The sequence below is a fragment of the Corvus brachyrhynchos genome, unplaced genomic scaffold (assembly GCF_000691975.1).
Source record: "Corvus brachyrhynchos isolate BGI_N302 unplaced genomic scaffold, ASM69197v1 scaffold182, whole genome shotgun sequence".
Lineage (NCBI taxonomy): Eukaryota > Metazoa > Chordata > Aves > Passeriformes > Corvidae > Corvus > Corvus brachyrhynchos.
The window spans coordinates 331205-346909 of NW_008236807.1; the positions used below are offsets into that span (position 1 = coordinate 331205).

Genomic DNA, 15705 nt, shown 5'->3' on the forward strand with positions numbered 1-15705 from the left:
TGTGAGAATTCTTGCTGTCAGTGTCCAGTCAGTCAAAGCCTTCCTGGAATCCCAGGGGATTGAGTATTCCATCCTGATTGAAGACCTGCAGGTGGGCACTGCCACTGGCACTTATTTTTCATAACTTTTGGAAACACTGATTCACAATTTGGCCTCGTTCCCACTTTTCCATACTCTGTTTTCCATGGGATCCTCCCCTTATTTTTGTAGGTTGTGGATTAATTCCTCAAGGACAATCCAAGGATCACTGCAGGTGTACTCCGAGTAGTGACATCAATAAACTCATAGACTCCACAGGACTCTTCTGATAACCCTGAGGAATTCCACATGGCCTTCTGGCCTCAGACATTTGGGAATCCCAACACTGAAGTTACTCATCATTCAGTAAACTCTGCTGAGCGTAGTTAAGGATAAAAATCACCCACTTGGGCACTAATCTGACATTTTCTCACGAGCAGTAATCCCAAAAGGGCACCTAAACCAGCATGAACGCACTGCCTTTTCATTTATTTATTTTTTAGCAGCTGAAGCAGATGCTTCTCACCATTTGAATGTGTTCTTTTAGGATGTTCTGGATAAAGAAAAGCAAGATATGGCCGAGAGTGCCCAAAGGCAGCGCAGCGGCAGCTTTGACTTTGGTGCTTACCACACTTTGGATGATGTGAGTACCTCAGGGGAAGAGTATTCTGGGTTTTTTCTGGGCTCTTTTTATGCTGTCTTCAATTAAACATCCTATATTAGCATCTAAAATGTCCTTGCAGCTTCTTCTGGCACATGGGTTTGGTTTTTGCAGTATTAATTTTGTGCTCAGAACAATCAGCCAGCGCTGTCCCTGACAATGCTGATCAAAATTCCATAAATTCTCCTGCAGAATCTGTCAAAACCCTTCCTTCAAAAGAAAGAGAAATAAAGGAATCTTGAAATTGGGAAATAAAGAACTTTTTGCCCAGAAAAGCTGTGGCTTCCCCATCCTTGGGAGTGTTCAAGGCCAGGCTGGAGCAATTTGGGATCATGGAAGGTGGGGGGGTGGTAATGGGATGGGTTTTCCAACCTGAATCAGTCCATGTTTCTCTGGAAGGAATGATAGAATACATAAAAATGATATTAATGTCCTCATGACCTTTCATTTCAGATTAATAGCGAACTGGACCATCTTGTGTCTGAGTACAGCTTTGTGGAAAAGATCCAGATTGGGGAATCCTATGAAAAGCGGCCTCTGTACGTCCTCAAGGTACGACAAACATCACGGAATGTGTCCATTGAGATGGATGATAGAGAATGCAGCCCAAAGCACCCCAATGGTGTGGGATGTTCTTGACTGAAAGGTGTCAGAGTTTGAAACCCTCCTGTTTGATTTCCCAGTTCAGCACCGGAGGCTCCAACCGCCCGGCCATCTGGCTCGACGCCGGCATCCATTCCCGCGAGTGGGTCACCCAGGCCAGCGCCCTGTGGATCGCCAACAAGGTTCCTGCAGCAGGGATTCATCTTTGGCTTGTCTTGGGAATGTTTCCTGGTATTTCAAAGGATGTCACCCCTCTGTGTTTAGTTAATTCACCTCCCCAAACCAGCCGACTCCCTGAGGGTGTGGCAGCTGCCTTGACCAAGAATTGGAAAACTCGGTCCTGTTAGAGCAGCTGAGTTTAGGCAGACAAAATGTAGTGGTTCAGGTGAAATTGTTACACAAATAACCAAGATCTTTGAGATTATTTTGCTGCTTTGCTCTGCTCATCCAGAAAAACGATGTGGGGTTGGTTTCCTTCCACATAATGCCCAAACCTCCAGCTCTCTATAAATGAGGGTTTAAATCCTGCTGGAAATGACTGAGCCACCAGAGAAGTGACAGAATAAGCCGAGTTGGAAGGGACCCACGAGGATCATGGAGTCCCACTCCTGGCCTTGCACAGAACCATCCCCAAGAGCCACCCTGTGCCTGAGAGTGTTGTCCAAATGCTCCTCGAGCTCTCTCCGTGCAGCACAGTTGAGTATTCCCAACCTGGCTGTTCCATCTCAGTCTCAGTGCCAGCCTTGGCCCTTTCCCTGGGACAGGGAGGAGTAAATTTTGTTGTTCTCTTCCATTAACCTCCTGTCTTCTGAATGAAATAATAAAACAGATTCAGCGTTCACTTCAGAGCAGTGGAGGAACAGTAATGGCCAGCAGATAATGGATGTTTCTCACTTCCCTGCCCCAAAATCCAGCCTTTCCTCTGTCCCAAGCAATGAGGGAATGAACATTTGGGAAGGAAATACTCTGCTAAGCAGGGTGTGCTGTCTGTCTCTTTCTAGATTGCCTCTGACTATGGAACAGATGCTTCCATCACCTCCCTGCTGGACAAGATGGATCTTTTCCTGCTGCCAGTCGCCAACCCCGATGGATTTGTGTACACTCACACCTCGGTGAGTCAGCTCTGTGTCTGAGCTCAGTGGGATTCCTGGCTTTTCCAAGGAAATAATAAACATGAGGGAAGTGGGCTCTGCAAGTCCATTCCTTAATGCTGTGAGAGGAGTTACCAAAGAGCTGGGCAGACAAAGATCCTCATTACTTGTCTAACCCATCCTAACCCACTGTAAATACCCCAGTTTTGGTAAATGCATTTGATTTTTGACCTGTGACCCATCCTGGCAGTCAGAAATATTCTCGGGATCATTCCTAGGATCAATCCCTCATGGTGGCAGCTATTTCTGGGAGCAGTTTTGGAGCCAGCACCCAGATTTGCTCCCTTTTGAAGCATTTCTCTGTTGCAGAATCGCATGTGGAGGAAGACCCGCTCCAAGATTCCTGGCAGCATCTGCGTCGGAGTTGATCCAAACAGGAACTGGGATGCAGGTTTTGGAGGTAGGGATAAAGCTTCTGGATCCTTTACACAGAACCAGCTATTGCCTTTATATAGGGGATTAATCACCCTGGAGCACAGGATGAGGCAGCAATCATGGAATCACAGGAGGGTTTGGGTTGGAAGGACCTTAAATATTATTTAGTTCTACCACCTGCCATGGGCAAAGACACCTTCCACTCTCCCAGGCTGTTCCAAGCCCCATCCAACCACTGAACACCCCCAAGAATGTGGATTCCTGGGTTTCTGGGCAACCTGTTCTAGGTTGCAGCATCTAAAAATACATCCCTTAAACATTCACACTCTGTGGCTGCTGTCTGAGCATTTATCTGCATTTAAGGCCTTGCTTTGGCTGCACACCTGCCCCTGTCCTTAGGAAAGCCCAGCTTTGTGTGGGTCTGCCCTGACCTTCCAGGAATTCTCCTTCTCACAGGTTTGTTCCCTCCTTGCCCCACCAGGTCCTGGAGCCAGTAACAACCCCTGCTCTGACTCCTATCACGGGCCCAGCGCCAACTCCGAGGTGGAAGTTAAATCTGTTGTCGACTTCATCAAGAATCATGGAAACTTCAAGGCCTTCCTGACCCTCCACAGTTATTCCCAGCTCCTGATGTATCCCTATGGATACAAATGCACCAGGCCAGATGATTATGCCGAGCTGGTAAGACAGGAGGACTCAGCTTTACCTTCTTCTCTTCTGTCCAGCTGCCTTTCTGTACTTTCCATGCTCTTCCTTAATGACAGCGTCACAGCTGGAATAATATCTCTGAGGCAATGTGGATCTCATGAGCATCATTCCAATGGAAAAGACCTCTGGAGATCTCTGTTCTAACCCTGTGCTTAAAGGGCTTTGGAGTCAGAGCCAGTTTCAGTCTAAGTTTTGATTAATTGTTTTGATTTGATATTTCTAAAGACAAATTCCACAGCTTTTTCAAGCCTGTCCTAAAGTTTCCCTAATCTCATGGGGATTTTGTTTTGTCCTAACACCTAAATGCAGGTCCCCTGTGGCAATTTGTTGCCTTTTTCCCTCCTGCACAAAGAACCCAGCTCTGTTTTCCATCCACCCCCCATTACGTAGTTGAAGTGAGCACAAAGTTGACCCCGGAGTATTGGGAGATCTCCAACTGCCTTGGGAATTTCTGGTCTCTCTTGAGCCTTCCCTTGACAAGCTAGTGAGATAAACACTGGATGAACAGTTCCAGAACCTGCTGGGAGTTCATTCACCTGCAGTGCCACCTCCCAAAAATGCTGTGGAAGCTGTGAGTGCTGTTAGTGTGAATCATCTCCAAAGCAGTTTGGAGATTTCTGGTGAAATCCTAATCTTTAGTCTCAGGAAGTGTGGCTGCTTCCTGACTTTTCCTTCATCTTCTCCCCTCCAGGAATCTCTGGGAAGAGCTGCTGCCAATTCCATCCGGTCCCTCTATGGCACCACCTTTCAAGTGGGCACCATTTGCAGTACCATCTGTGAGTATTTGGCCACTCAGAGCTTTTGTGGGCTGTCCCAGGACAACAATCCCTGTCCTCCCCACAGGGTCTGTCCCTCGTGGAAACCACGATGCTCCTGTGCAGTGACACCACCGGTCACACATCGGAGCTGAGCGTTCCCATCAAAACCTCAGCCTTGTCCCCAAAATCCAAACAGCAGGAGAACAGAACTCCACCATCCCTCTGCTCACTGCTCTGGATCATCTCCCTCTCTCTTCCAGACCAAGCCAGTGGAGGCAGCATTGACTGGAGCTACGACAATGGGATCAAATATTCCTTTGCCTTCGAGCTGAGGGACACAGGGCGCTATGGCTTCCTGCTACCTGCCAACCAGATCATCCCAGCTGCCAAGGAGACCTGGCTGGGCCTGAAGAGAATCATGGAGCACGTGCAGGCCAAGTCCTCCTGAGGGCTGGGCTGGGAGCCAGCTCTCTGCAGCTGTACAAGGTCATAAATCCTCGGTGTGCTGTGACGGTTGGAATGATAAAAATGGTGGAATAAACCCCCTGTGCAGTCCCCCCATGGTGTTTGACACGTGTCCTGTGCCTTGTGTGTGACACAGCCCTGAGGAGATTTTGGGACAGAACCACACATCCAGTGCCACCCCCTGCCATGGACAGGGAATCTTCCACTGTCCCAGGCTGCTCCAAGCCCCCATGTCCAGCCTGGCCCTGAACACTTCCAAGGATCCAGGGGCAGCCACAGCTTCTCCGCGCCTGCCAGGGCCTCCCCACCCTCACAGGAAAGGATTTCTTCCCAATATCCCATCCAGCCCTACCCTCTGGCAGTGGGAAGCCATTCCCTGTGTCCTGTCACTCCATCCCTTCTCCAAAATCCCTCTCCAGCTCTCCTGGACCCCCTTTAGGCCCTGCAAGGGGCTCTCAGCTCTCCCTGGAGCCTCCCCCAGGCTGAAGGGGCTGGTGCAGAGGGGCCTGGCGTTAACCAGCATAATCCAGGCCCTGGAACTGATTAAAGGAATTTCATTTCCTTTAATGAGCCTCAGAACGCTGCCAGGTCCCCAACCACTGTCCTCAGATGTACATCCCCATAGATTTGGCTGCCCCTTTCTCCCTCCCACATGTTCCCAGTGGACGTGGTTGAAGTGAGGATGGAAATGGAAGGACACTTCCCCTCATGCAGCTCCCAGTCCCTCAGATCCCCTTGTTCTGTTTTTCATCCTGCTAATTTCTTGGGAATTAAGAGCAAAGAGCTCAGGAGGCACTGAAGGATCAGAGATTAGCGGTGGCTGCTGCTGTGGTGATTATCACGTCTAACAGGTTTATCTCAGTGTCTTGTGACCCCCCAGCAGCTGGTGAGTTCCTCACCCTCGGGGAGCCTGGCAGGAGAGCAAACAGCGCTGATGTGTCCGATAAAACCGTGCGGACTCCCAGGGCACGGAGCTGCCGGCAGGAAAAGGGGGAAGCGCAGCTGAGGCAGCTGGAAGTACTCCAGGGGGCTGGATTTGGGTTAAAAGCAGCTGTTTTGGAAAGCAAACCCGTGCTTGGGTCAGCCAATACTCCCCACGTGTTGGGGAAGATGAAACAGGAAAGCCTTATAAATATGATTGCCTGACAAAAGATTTTGGGAATATGAAAACTACAGGCGACATCGAAATGAAAGCCACTTTTGAAATACCAAGTCTTAGTTACTGAACAACTGGAAAACAATGGTATGGCCAACTGAAGGTAATCCCCTCTTGATGGAACAATACCCTCTGCTTGCAGGCAGGTCCAAGGGTCAGAGCAGACCCTACTAGCTCAGCAGAAGGGGTCCAAAGAGGAGTTTTTAGAAGTTAAGATGTAACACTCCATGGTACTCTAAGAACTCTTATAGGCTGTATGTAAATGCTATAGGATTTGTATCTTGTATTAGATTGGTTAGTGACAATCAGAATATTCAGTACAGAAGATGATTTATTGTATTGTAACCAGGACTTCAGACATTCTCATTCTCTCTTCACTTCTACTTCGATTCTCATACTTCTCTCTTCCACTTCTACTCTTGCTCTTACACCCTCTCTCTCTCTCTCACCCGTTCACTCTCTTGCTCTCTTGGGCCTGCTCAGAGCTGAGTCTGGCAGCTCTGAGCAGTGCCCCAATACCCACGCCCTTTGCAATAAACCGCCTGTGTCCCAAGACCTGCCTATAGAGATCTCTCGTCACCGTCCGTCCGAACCCGTCCGTAACCTACACCCACGTGTCCCTGTCCCCTCTGCTCATGGCCTTATCCTGTGGCACCTGCTTCCTGAACTGACCCAGCTTTCCAAAATCCCATCCTCTGCCCTGTGATTAAAAACCACTGATGGTAAATCCCAGGGACAGGACACACACTTGGCTCTTGGACCTGGAGGAGCTGTTGCCTCCAGAGCAGGAGCTGCAGAGCGCGAGGAGCCTCGGCTGGGGTTGGGGACCTGTGACCTTGTCCTGGCTTGGAAGCTCATTCCAACCATCCAGGGCCTGAGGCCCCCTGTCCCCTCCTCTCTAAGTGCCTGATGGGATGAGAGCTCATCCAGGTCTGGGACCCTGAGCCCAGAGAGATCTGGAGTCAGAGCAGTGGATGCCACCCAGAGGAACAGGAGGATGTGTCCCATGGTGGGATAGAGATGACACAGGTGTGGGGTGGGGACCTTCCCATCCTGAGGAAGGAGATCACTGAGGAAACAGAGCCAAGCTCTTCACCACAGAGAGCGATGGGAGAGACGAAGGCAGCAGCTGGAGCAAGGGAGAGCCAGGAGGAACATCAGGAAATGCTTCTCACCAGGAGGAGAAGCAGCAGGACCTGGTGCCAGTGGGGCCCTGAGTGGTGGAGTTTAAGATTATACAAGGAAGGAAAGGCCTGCAAGCAGCAAATGTTACCAGGCCTGGTGGTGTTTCTGTGAAAGGCAGGATAGACGCTGCAAATCGTAGTCATCCCAGGCACTATCCCCATTATAAACAACCCATACAGTCTCCCGTTCCCAATCCTACCTTTCCCCTTTATCCTATATCCTACTACCCCCAGTGTATTCCTAATCCATTCTTTCACTCGTGGTTTCCCTCACAAAACCATGCCTTTACCAATCTGTTTCCCAAAAATCCCTTTCCAATGCTGAGTGGGGGGATGACAAGGGAGAGAGAAAGAAACTGACTATTGTTGTTTAGAGTTCCAACAGGTAAAAATGGAAGAAACCCTCTCCTGCCTCAGTTTCCCCACAAAGCATGCTCAGAGAGTCCTGTCTCCCTTCTGCCAGCCCTAGGATGTTCCAGAGAAAATCTGTTTGGACATTCAGAGACTCAGGAGGGTGGCTTGTTTCCTTTTGAAACTGTTCTTGTTATCTTATGTTTATCCAGTTGTTTCCAATGTTAAGTTTTAAATCTCTTTCAGTTAAAACAAAAGGGTGAAGTGTTGGGGTTCCTCCCCCTGCCCTGGGGTCCTGGGAGCGGGGCCCTGGGGTAGAGGCACGGCCTATGGGGTCTCCCTGCTCCCATGTACCCCAATCCAGGTCCCCACTGGTTATTTTGTGTTCCCCTGCCCGGGGAGGACCCTGCTGGTCCCGTGATTGCCGAGTTCTTCGGCAGTCCCCCGGCCATGTGGCTGGAGAATAGAGATCTCTGAAACATCTATCAAGGATCGGTCCCTGTTTCTTTCCACGGGCCTCGCTGTCTAAGGCGTGCTGCAGGAGCCTCCATCTCTGGAGGACTCCAAGATCCAAGGAGGAGGGACCTGGTGGGTCCCCAGAGCTGACCATGTTCATCCAGGGGGTTGGATGCAGACCTCCCATGGTCCCTTCCCACCTCAACCACCGCGTGGTCCTGCCTCAAGGAGGACCCTGCCAGCACCTCACCAACATCACCCGTTCTGCATCACAAAGCCCCAACAGATCCTGACACCCTCCCCACGGCACATCCTGCTCTCGGGGCGACCAGAATCCCCTGGATTTAATGGGGAAAACACGGACAGAAGATGTCCGCTGTAAAAAACTGCCCTGGGAGGTGCCTGCCAGCCTGGGAACACAGCCCAGGAACTCGGAGCATCCTTGACAAGTGTGGTGGGAGCTCAGGGGCAGCGCAGATAAGGCCCAACAAAGGCCCTGCTGTAACCTGCGGAACAAAGACACTGCTTTAACTGGGGAACAAAGCCACCTCTATGACAACCCAACCTCCTGGGACAGCCCCAGTCAGTGACAGCTGCTCCAGAGCCACTGCTTACACTGAAAACATTAAAAATAATTCATTTTCTCCCCAAAAATGAGCCCTTCTCTCTGAACATTACCCCAGGTGAACGTCCTTGTGCACCTCCGAGCTCCACGGCTTCCATCAGCTTTGAAGTGAGACTTCATCCACCATCAAGTGGCCCCACTCCTGGGAATGGTTTGATGAATAATTTGAACAATATAGTTTAAATTTTATAGATGTATATATATATACACACACACACACATATGCATAAACTAATTAATCCTAAATAAGTATACGTTTAAATGCTTGCTTTTTCTGCGAGTAAATCTGTAGTAGCTTGTAATTACACATGCATTACTAATCATAATTGACTTACTCATAGCAATGAGTAATGAAGAAATTCATGGAAACAAAGAGGTGTTTCCGGGCTCCTGTGACCGCGCCATCCCCACCATCCCACGCCTGCGGGTTGGCAGCTGCCCGTGCCCACGGCAGCTCCGAGCTGGGAGCACGGACACTCATCCAGGACCTGCTCACCGAGGAAGACGTTATCAGATCCTCCCTAATTTGGCTGCTCTTGTGTTGACTTTGCCAAATAAAGCAAACATTTGGGCTCCCAGGAGCCCTTCCTGCCTGCTCTGTTTGTCGCTGCCGACGCCGCGGGGACGGCGGATGCGGCCCCGGTGAGGAGAACCCGGAGGGCCCCCCAGGCACCAAGTCCGTCCTCGGGGCTGAGGCTCTGCTCCCACCCACCATGGAGACCCTCCTGGTCTTCCTTGCCCTCCTGGGGATCGCCAGCACCGAGCAGCTCTTCGTGGGGTGAGTCCTGCCGGAGCAGGGGGCGGTGGGACACCACGGCTGGGATGGGGATCCAGGTGAGAGAGGCCCATCCCCACCCGCTGTCCTTTGGGGTCAGTGAGAAGGGTGACATCCCAAAGGACGGAAATCTGACAGGATTTTTTCCCAAGCAGGAAAGATGAGATTTCACCCCAGGTTTGGAGGGAGGTTTTGAGCATGCAGCAGGCAGAAATTAGGGAATGCTGAACCCTGAGGGCATCACTCCAAGCTGTGCCAGGGTGTAGGATGCCAGGGGATGATGTGTATGGCTCACACACCAACGGTCTGGAGCCATCCAAGAATTGTTGGGAATAAAACCCAAGGATGGCTGGGAATCACAGCCAAGGATTGCTGGGAATAACACGCTGTGGGAAAGAACAAGATGTGGCTGGAGAAGGGGCCCTGTGGAGGGAGGGCAGCACTTTTCCAGGACAAACATTCTGGTTGGAGCTCCTGGAGATGAGAACAGCACAGTCCAGTGCAGGAATGAGGCTGAGAATGGGCATGGAATGTAGGGGGGGAATTGGGACCACCCAAAATTCCCAAAGCCTCCAACCCATTCCCGGAAAGGTCTCAATGACTGCACTGGCAATGAGAACTAATTTGCAGAGAAAGTGGGAATCCCATATTCAGATTAGGGAAAACCTCTCCATAAAAATGTACCCCCGGGATGCTGGGCATCCCAACAGATAGACCGATGCTGGAGCCAGGGCTGGTGATCTCACGACCAGGGACAGGACCCAGGGAAAGGTTGGAGCTGTGCCAGGGGGGTTTAGGTTGGAAATCAGAAAAGGTTCTTCCCCCAGAGGGTGCTGGGCACTGAACAGGCACCCCAGGGAATGGGCACATTCCCAAGGCTGCTCCAGGAGCGTTTGGACAGCGCTGCCAGGGATGCCCAGGGTGGGATTTTGGGGTGTCTGTGCAGAGCCTGGAGCTGGATTTGATCCTTGTGGGTCCCTTCCAGCTCAGGATATTCTGTGATGTGATTGACCCACCTTCCTTCCTGGTTTCCTTCCTTCCTGGACACGATGCCATGGCTGAAGGGATCCATCCAGGATCCCATCACACTCCTCCAGGCAGGTGGTGCTGGGAGGGATCTGAGCAGCTGCAAGCCAAGATGGTCCAGGAAATGCCAGGACTGCTCCCTGATTTTGGAAAAATTGCAAGGGTTTAATGCCTGCCTGAGTCCCCCAGGCACGGAACGGGCAAATGGAAATTGTTCTCACCCTGAGGAGGTGGTTAAACTGATAAATGAGGAGTTAAGAGGATGAAAGGTACAAAAGGGGAAAGAATTTTGTGCCGTTTTGGGAGCGGCTTTAAGCACTGCCCAACAGGAGAGGCTGAGGTTGGAAGTAGAGGATTGATCCAAGGTAGGAAAATGTCTCTTCCATGGGAGAGCATTTCCTCCTCTCCAGGGGCTTTGCCTGTTCTTGGGCAGCCCAGCCAGGCTGGGGTGGAGCCTCTGCTAGGAAATGTATCCAGAAATATGGAACATATCCATGTGAGATATTCCCTAACATTGTGGGAGTTGATCAAACAAGGCTGGAGATCACCTCAGGCTCTCCAGCACTTGCTCTTTTCCCATCATGGCTGCTCTGAACCTGCATTTTTTTCTCTCAACACCAACAATTGATGAATTTTCCAACCCTCCGAGCCGGTGTGGAGCTTCCCCAGCCTCCCCCAGCCCAGAGTCCCCTCCCTGTGATCCCTCTGCCTCCCTGCAGGGACCAGGTCCTGCGTGTCACAGCCAGGAGTGAGGAGCAGATCGCCCTGCTCGGGGTGCTGGGCAAGCGGGAGGAGCTGCAGGTGAGCTCTGAGGGATCCTGAGCATCCCCTGTGTCACCGACCCTGGTGAATCCAGGGCTCCCTCCTTCTTTTGCCATCTCATCCTTTTTCCTTCCCCTTTTGGAGATGCATCGTTTAGAACCAAATAAACAGGAATTCAACTTGGGGCTCCTTGAGCTCAGCGCTCCTGTTTTGTATGAGCTGGGACCATCCCATGAATCCTCATTGCTCAAAGGGACTTTGCAGCCCACAAACAACCCGGGCTGAAACATTTCTGTAGATCCCTATCCGGATATCCATCTGTGTCCCAAAATTTGTCCAAAAACCTCTTTAGATCCTTCATGGAAACTCCTATGGGATTCCTGGAGGTGCTGGGGAGCTCAGTGGATGAGCACCAGCCTGGGATGGAGCCGAGTTCTCCCTTTCAGCTCAACTTCTTCTCCCCAGGTGGACTTTTGGCGTCACCCCGTCAGCCCCAGCCACCCCGCGGACCTGCGGGTGCCCTTCCCCAGCCTCCAAGCAGTTAAAAACTTCCTGGATTCCCATAATTTTTCCTACAGCATCATGATTGAGGACGTGCAGGTAAGGGCTGCAACAGGAACAGGACAAGCTCCTGCAGCTCAGCCCTGGGAGGAAGTCCAAAAAGTTGGAAACCAAGAGCAGGAAGAAAAATCCAACCCCCTGCTCCTTCCAGCCTGGTTGATCTTGGGGTTTTTTTTTGCCTCCTAACCAGGAATTATTGGATGAAGAAAAGGAAAGCATGAGGAGGTCTAGGAGGATAAAGAGAAGCTCCAGCACATTTGATTTTGCCTCCTACCACACGCTAGATGAGGTACCTTTCCCTGCAGAGCATTTGTTTTGTCCTGCTGGGGTCACACTGGTCACATCCCTGTGGTGACAGTCGTGGTGACGTTTTTGGTGACAGGTGAGACCTCCCTGGGACACCTTGGTGGAAGTTTTAGCTGAGATGGGAGACTGGGAAACCTTCCACATCCAGCGTGGCCACTCCTGGAATCTCCCACCTCATGGAAGACATTTTCAGCTTCACTTTGGTGGTGTCACCCTGTCCTTGGAGCCCAGCTGGTGGCTGGGAGGGGGGCTGTGATGGTGTTGGGGGGTCTCAGAGCTTTTTCTTCCACCATTCATTCTACTTTTCCAAAAACCTTGTGATGTGCCTTTCCCTGCTCACACAGAGGCCCAAGCACTTGGTGTTCTCCAGGGAAGCCCCAGATCTTCCCCAGGGAAGCTCTGCCTGTTGCATTCAGCGCTGGACACCCTCAAAACCAAAAGGTGAGATCCAGGCTGAGCCTCGTGACCCAGCAGCTCCTCCTTTCAGATCTATGACTGGATGGACGTCCTGGTAGAGGATCATCCCAACCTTGTCAGCAAGATCCAGATCGGGCAGAGCTACGAGAAGAGGCCCCTGTACGTGCTGAAGGTGGGTCCTGGGGCAGCCTCACCTTGAAAATCCTCCCTCTCTTCAGGATGAGAAGCTGGGCCAGGGGAGGCTCAGGGTGGGCATCAGGAAGCATTTCTTCACTGAAGGGATTGTCAGGAATTGGCTGGGGCGGGGGGGGGGGGGGGGCACCACCCCCCGAGGGTGTCCGAGGAACACCTGGGGAAGTGGCACTCAGAGCTCTGGGCTGGGGACAAGGTGGGGATCGGGCACAGCTTGGATTCCATGATCCCCGAGGGCTTTTCCAACCTCGATGATCCCGTGATTCCGCACAGTTCAGCACCGGGGGATGGAACCGTCCGGCCATCTGGCTGGACACCGGCATCCACTCGCGGGAATGGATCACCCAAGCCACCGGTGTCTGGACAGCCAACAAGGTGACCCCACACCCTGGGGACCCCAATTCTTACCCTGCGGTGCTGCTCTGTCCCATCCCTCATCTCCGAGGGGCACCCGGGCAGCTCCTGCTCCTCTCCATGCACAGATCGCTGAGGAATACGGGCAGGACCGCTCTGTCACCGCCATCCTGGACAGCATGGACATCTTCCTGGAGATTGTCACCAACCCCGATGGCTTCGCCTTCACCCACAGCTCCGTGAGTGCGGGGACACCGCGGGGGGACCTTGTCGCAGCGCTGTCCCCAGCCAGGGCTGTCCGTGGTTTTTGGGTGGGGAGGGATGTTCCTCCCACGTGGGACGGTGAGTGGAGATCCCTGGAGATGCTTGGGGGGCGGGAGATGGTTGGGATTCACATCCCTGTTTCAGTCTCCGCTCCATGTGCTTCTAGAACCGCCTGTGGCGCAAGACCAGGTCCATCAACGCCGGATCCCGCTGCGTCGGAGTGGATCCCAACCGCAACTGGGATGCTGGGTTTGGAGGTGAGACCTCGGCCACCAGGTCCTCACGCCAGGCATTGTTTGTGCCTCAAAACATCGCAACTTTCTGCTAGAGCGGAGAAACCCAGGGATGGAAACCCTTCCTGAGGGATCCTCTCTGGATGGTGCCTCCTCCCCCTGCTCCAGGCGCCAGCTCCAGCAGCGATCCCTGCTCCGAGACCTATCACGGCCCTCATGCCCACTCCGAGAGGGAAGTGAGAGCCATCGTGGACTTCATCCGCGGCCACGGCAACGTGAAATCCGTCATCTCCATCCACAGCTACTCCCAGATGCTGCTCTTCCCCTACGGATACAGGACGGCGCCCATACCCGACCACCAGGAAATGGTGAGATGGCCCCAAAATGTGGGGCTGTGGCCACCTGGGAAACTCAAGCAGAGCATCCCAGGAGCCTCCCTGCTCCTCTCATTAGATACAACTGGAATATTGAACCCCTTCAGCTGGTGGAGGGTGGTTGCATGATGAACCTCAAACATCAAAAATTAAGGGTTTTTTGGGAAAACCTAGAGCAGAGCAGATGGGGAATGATGGGCTCTAGATCTCCCTGCTGCTTGATCCACCAGATCCCACCACTTTTGGTGGGTCCTTTGCAGAATGAACTGGCCAAGAAGGCTGTGAGCGACTTGGCTGCCGTGTTTGGGACAAAATACACCTACGGCAGCATTGCCAACACCATCTGTGAGTGTCCCTCCCTCATCCCGCCGCAAATCCCCTGGGAATGGGCTCCCATCTCCGCTCCTCTCCCTGCAGACATGGCAGGAGGCACCACCATCGACTGGGCCTATGACAACGGGGTGAAATATTCCTTCTCCTTGGAGCTGAGGGACTCGGGGCGCTACGGATTCCTCCTGCCCAGCTCCCAGATCGTCCCCACCGCCACCGAGACGTGGCCGGCGCTCCTGGACATCATGGTCCACGTCCTGGAGCATCCATACTGACCCCAGCACCCCCCACAGCATTCCCTCATCTCAATAAACCCTCATGGAGACTCGGTGGTTTCAGGCACCCTCGTTTTTTCATGCTGAACTCCAAAAAAAGGGTGGAAAAGGACTCCCAGGTGTTTATTTTCCCCTCGTGCCTTTGGCTCAAAGTCCCCATCCTTTGGAGCCAACAGCCAATATGGGAGGAGATGGGGGTTTTTGGGCAACCAACCCCAGATTTGTGGGGTTTTGAGCAGGTTTGCTCCGTCATCCCTTCCTGGGAGGCTGCAAGGAGGAACACAGGGCAGCCTCAGGGTCATCGCTGGGTGCAAGGTGCTTCCAAGCACTTGCTGTTTATTTTTGGCTCCTGGGACAACTGTCACCTGCTCTGACCCCTGTCCTGAGCCAAGCCTTAAATCAGTTTCCCCACCACTGTGGTGTAGGCATCCATCTCATCAAACCCCCAAGTGAAAATCTGCATTTTGCGCTTTCTCAACCCAAATTGATCCTTTCCCTCCCCTCAGCCGGCGCTGGGGGCGGTAGGATTTTGGCACCTCCCAGTCTCACCTTGCTGGCAGCTGACTCACCATGGCCCCAGCCAGTTCCTGGGACAGGTTTGGCCGGGACTGGCAGTGCCTGGATGGGGACGGTGAGGCCTGACCTTGGCCGGTGGCAGCCAGAGCCTTCCCAGGGCCCTGGGAAAAGGGACAGCTGGAGGGGCTGGGCCAGGGACCACGATCCCAATCCCAATGGGATTTAAGAGGCCCCAGGGCACTGTTGGGATGCGAGACCCGCTCTCCCAGCTGACCATGAGGCTTCCCGTGCTCCTGGCTGCCCTGGTGGCAGTGGCCACCTGCACCGAGACCTTCGTTGGGTAGGGGGGCTGGGATGGGGCCGGTGGCACCGGGTGGGGCAGAAGGAGCCAGTTCAGCCCTGAGGGAGCACAGGGAAAGGCTCAGGGGAAATCCCCAGGACGGGGGGATGCATGGGGTGGGGTTAGGCTGGACTAACGGGGCTGGAGCTCGTCCCACGCCCCCCAGCACCCCCTGACCCCACAGGCACCAGGTGCTGCGTGTCACCCCCAAGAGCGATGAGGAGCTGCAGAAGGTGCAGGAGCTGCAGGCCCTGGAGCATCTGCAGGTACTGGGTGTGGGGTTGGATTTTGGGGATGCCCCCCAGCCCACGTCCCTTGTTTTACAAAGCAGGGACGGGGCTGGACGTGGGATTATGGGAAGCAAACGGTGAAAAGCAAGACAGGCTGGTGCTGGGGGGTGCATCCCGAGACAGGATCCGACCCCCTTATCTCCATTTTTCCCTACCCAGCTGGATTTCTGGCTGGCTCC

At 53.0% G+C, this 15705-nt stretch overlaps 3 protein-coding genes across 7 annotated transcripts in view; all 3 read left to right on the top strand.

The window, feature by feature from the left end:
* The window catches only part of LOC103611345 (carboxypeptidase A2), an 11890-nt gene extending 7050 nt beyond the window's left edge, over nt 1-4840 (top strand). For all 4 annotated transcript variants that reach the window (XM_017727987.1, XM_017727985.1, XM_017727984.1 and 1 more), the window contains exons 5-13: nt 13-91; nt 566-661; nt 1133-1231; nt 1363-1464; nt 2284-2394; nt 2743-2833; nt 3290-3489; nt 4208-4292; nt 4535-4840. In XM_017727987.1, the coding sequence (XP_017583476.1) occupies nt 13-91; nt 566-661; nt 1133-1231; nt 1363-1464; nt 2284-2394; nt 2743-2833; nt 3290-3489; nt 4208-4292; nt 4535-4722 (1051 nt within the window). In that variant the 3' untranslated portion in view covers nt 4723-4840. The remainder of the gene's footprint in view (nt 1-12; nt 92-565; nt 662-1132; nt 1232-1362; nt 1465-2283; nt 2395-2742; nt 2834-3289; nt 3490-4207; nt 4293-4534) is intronic.
* Nucleotides 4841-8990: 4150 nt separating this feature from the next.
* On the top strand, nt 8991-14433 carry LOC103611346 (carboxypeptidase A1-like). 2 transcript variants are annotated; one of them, XM_017727988.1, is made up of 11 exons: nt 8991-9289; nt 11032-11113; nt 11540-11674; nt 11826-11924; nt 12429-12530; nt 12824-12925; nt 13033-13143; nt 13335-13425; nt 13570-13769; nt 14006-14120; nt 14193-14433. In XM_017727988.1, exons 1-11 carry the CDS (start codon nt 9225-9227, stop codon nt 14378-14380), a joined length of 1290 nt encoding a protein of 429 aa, XP_017583477.1. In that variant the 5' UTR covers nt 8991-9224; the 3' UTR covers nt 14381-14433. The 2 variants fall into 2 exon arrangements, with proteins under 2 accessions (XP_017583477.1, XP_008627070.1); XM_008628848.2 differs by having other exon boundaries at nt 8993-9289; nt 14036-14120.
* Nucleotides 14434-14534: 101 nt separating this feature from the next.
* The window catches only part of LOC103611347 (carboxypeptidase A1-like), a 3674-nt gene continuing 2503 nt past the window's right edge, over nt 14535-15705 (top strand). The window contains exons 1-3 of the mRNA XM_008628850.2: nt 14535-15236; nt 15421-15502; nt 15686-15705. The exon at nt 15686-15705 is cut by the window's right edge and continues 11 nt beyond it. Coding sequence (XP_008627072.2) covers nt 15112-15236; nt 15421-15502; nt 15686-15705 — 227 coding nt within the window. The 5' untranslated portion in view covers nt 14535-15111. The remainder of the gene's footprint in view (nt 15237-15420; nt 15503-15685) is intronic.

Bases quoted from the DNA above. Each gene is read 5' to 3' on its own strand.
- LOC103611346 (XM_017727988.1), top strand. From the start codon at position 9,225: ATGGAGACCCTCCTGGTCTTCCTTGCCCTCCTGGGGATCGCCAGCACC. The intron at 12,531-12,823 runs GTGGGTCCTGGG...GATTCCGCACAG, and splicing joins GGCCCCTGTACGTGCTGAAG to TTCAGCACCGGGGGATGGAA. The intron at 13,426-13,569 runs GTGAGACCTCGG...CCCCTGCTCCAG, and splicing joins CTGGGATGCTGGGTTTGGAG to GCGCCAGCTCCAGCAGCGAT.